At 55.0% G+C, this 1530-nt stretch overlaps 1 protein-coding gene across 1 annotated transcript in view; it reads right to left on the bottom strand.

Moving 5' to 3' along the window:
• LOC103203116 (testis, prostate and placenta expressed) overlaps positions 1-32 on the bottom strand; it is a 5070-nt gene extending 5038 nt beyond the window's left edge. Inside the window, exon 1 of the mRNA XM_007948085.2 lies at positions 12-32. Within this exon, the coding sequence (XP_007946276.1) occupies positions 12-32 (21 nt within the window). The remainder of the gene's footprint in view (positions 1-11) is intronic.
• Between the last annotated feature and the right edge of the window lie 1498 nt (positions 33-1530).

The raw sequence follows: 1530 nt of genomic DNA, 5'->3' as shown, positions 1-1530 counted from the left end.
TCCCAGGGTACCAGGTCGATGATGCGGGCCATGGCTGTGGGCAGAGTGTACTGAGGGGCTGGAGGGTGGGGCAGTCAGGAAATGACCCAAAAGAGCATTTGTGTCTAATCTTAAATAACGAGCAGAAGAGGTAGCAGCAGGTGAGTTCAGAACGTAGTTCAGTATGTCATATGCCTCTGGGTGACTAATAACAGACTTTTTGGCCCTGACTAAGGTCTGGCCTTTACCCAGAATTCTGCAGGGAGACATAGACAAGTTTTAAAGAAAGGGAGAAACATGAGAGATTTGAACTAGAAGAGCGTTGCTGGTTACCAAGTTCCTCCCTTTTAAAAGCAGATATACCTAGAAGCCTTATAATCATTTATACTTTAGTGAGAATTTGTGGATGCAAATTAATTTCTTCCTGACCCTGAGTTAGAGCATCTGATAATTGGAGGGGGGAGGTAGGTGGGTAGGAGGAAGGAGGGAGAAGGCAAGATGAGGGGCGGGGGAAGCTGCCTCAGGGGATGAGATTGGAGGGGAGGGGAGGGAAAGTGGACAGTACTGAGAGAAGGGAAATGAGGGCTCCCTGCTTCTGACCTACTGACAGCAGCTACCTCAGCTGTGACACACAGGGCCTGGACCTCCTGCTCTTCCAACTGCTCAATGGCAAGAGGAGCTAGGAAGTGAGGTGGGCCAGGCCCCAGTGCCTCATGGGATGGCCGGAGAAGAAAGGAACATTCTGCAGAGACAATGGCCATTGCAGCCTGATTGTGAGGCACCTGCTCCTTGGCAACCCTGGTGACCACAGGCTCTGAGAGAAGAGCCTGCTCCTGGGCTCCTGGGCACTAGCCACTCCCACTCGGCCTCCTAAAAGGCTGTGCCTTCCAGGCAGCAGCTCAGTCTAGGAGCTGGGCCTCCTGGAGGTGGCCATGCCAGGTCTGACTGGGGATGATGGCTGCTGAGCCGATCTCAGGCTGCGCGACCCTGGACTAGCTGTTGTCTCTCTCTAGGCTTTGGGGCTCCCACGTGTGTTGGTCAGGGCCCCAGGTCTTGTCACTGTTGTTGTTAGGTGCTGTCGAGTCAGCTCTGACTCACAGGGAGCCTGTGTACAGCAGAAGAAACACTGCCCGCTCGGGCACCATCCTCACCATCCTTGCTATGCTTGAGCCCATTGTTGCAGGGTCTTGCCACGAGGGGTGTCTGCAAAGTGAGAGGACTCTTCCCTCCCCCCAAAACTTCCAGGAAGAGGGCACTGCCCTGCCGACTAGACTTGGATCTCCGGAGTTGGAGATTAGGGGCTGCCAGTACCCAGGGTCACCGTAAGGAGATCAGGGAGACTGGTGACCTCAGCAGGCCGGGGATTAGCAACTGATATACTCCACTCCCAGCCCCCCAGTCCCATGGCGGCCCACAGCCTCCCTCCCTCTCAGGAAAGAGTGCCTGAGCCCAGCACCTGCAGCCCTGGAACCTCCCCACCACACTGGTCACAGTATTAGAAATGGACTCCCAAGGGAGGGAAAGAAGCCTGAGAGAGCAAGGCTTATCTGT

Source organism: Orycteropus afer, unplaced genomic scaffold (genome assembly GCF_000298275.1).
Source record: "Orycteropus afer afer isolate SDZICR_OR568_19922 unplaced genomic scaffold, OryAfe1.0 scaffold00009, whole genome shotgun sequence".
NCBI lineage: Eukaryota > Metazoa > Chordata > Mammalia > Tubulidentata > Orycteropodidae > Orycteropus > Orycteropus afer.
This window is presented reverse-complemented; position numbering and strand designations above follow the sequence as displayed.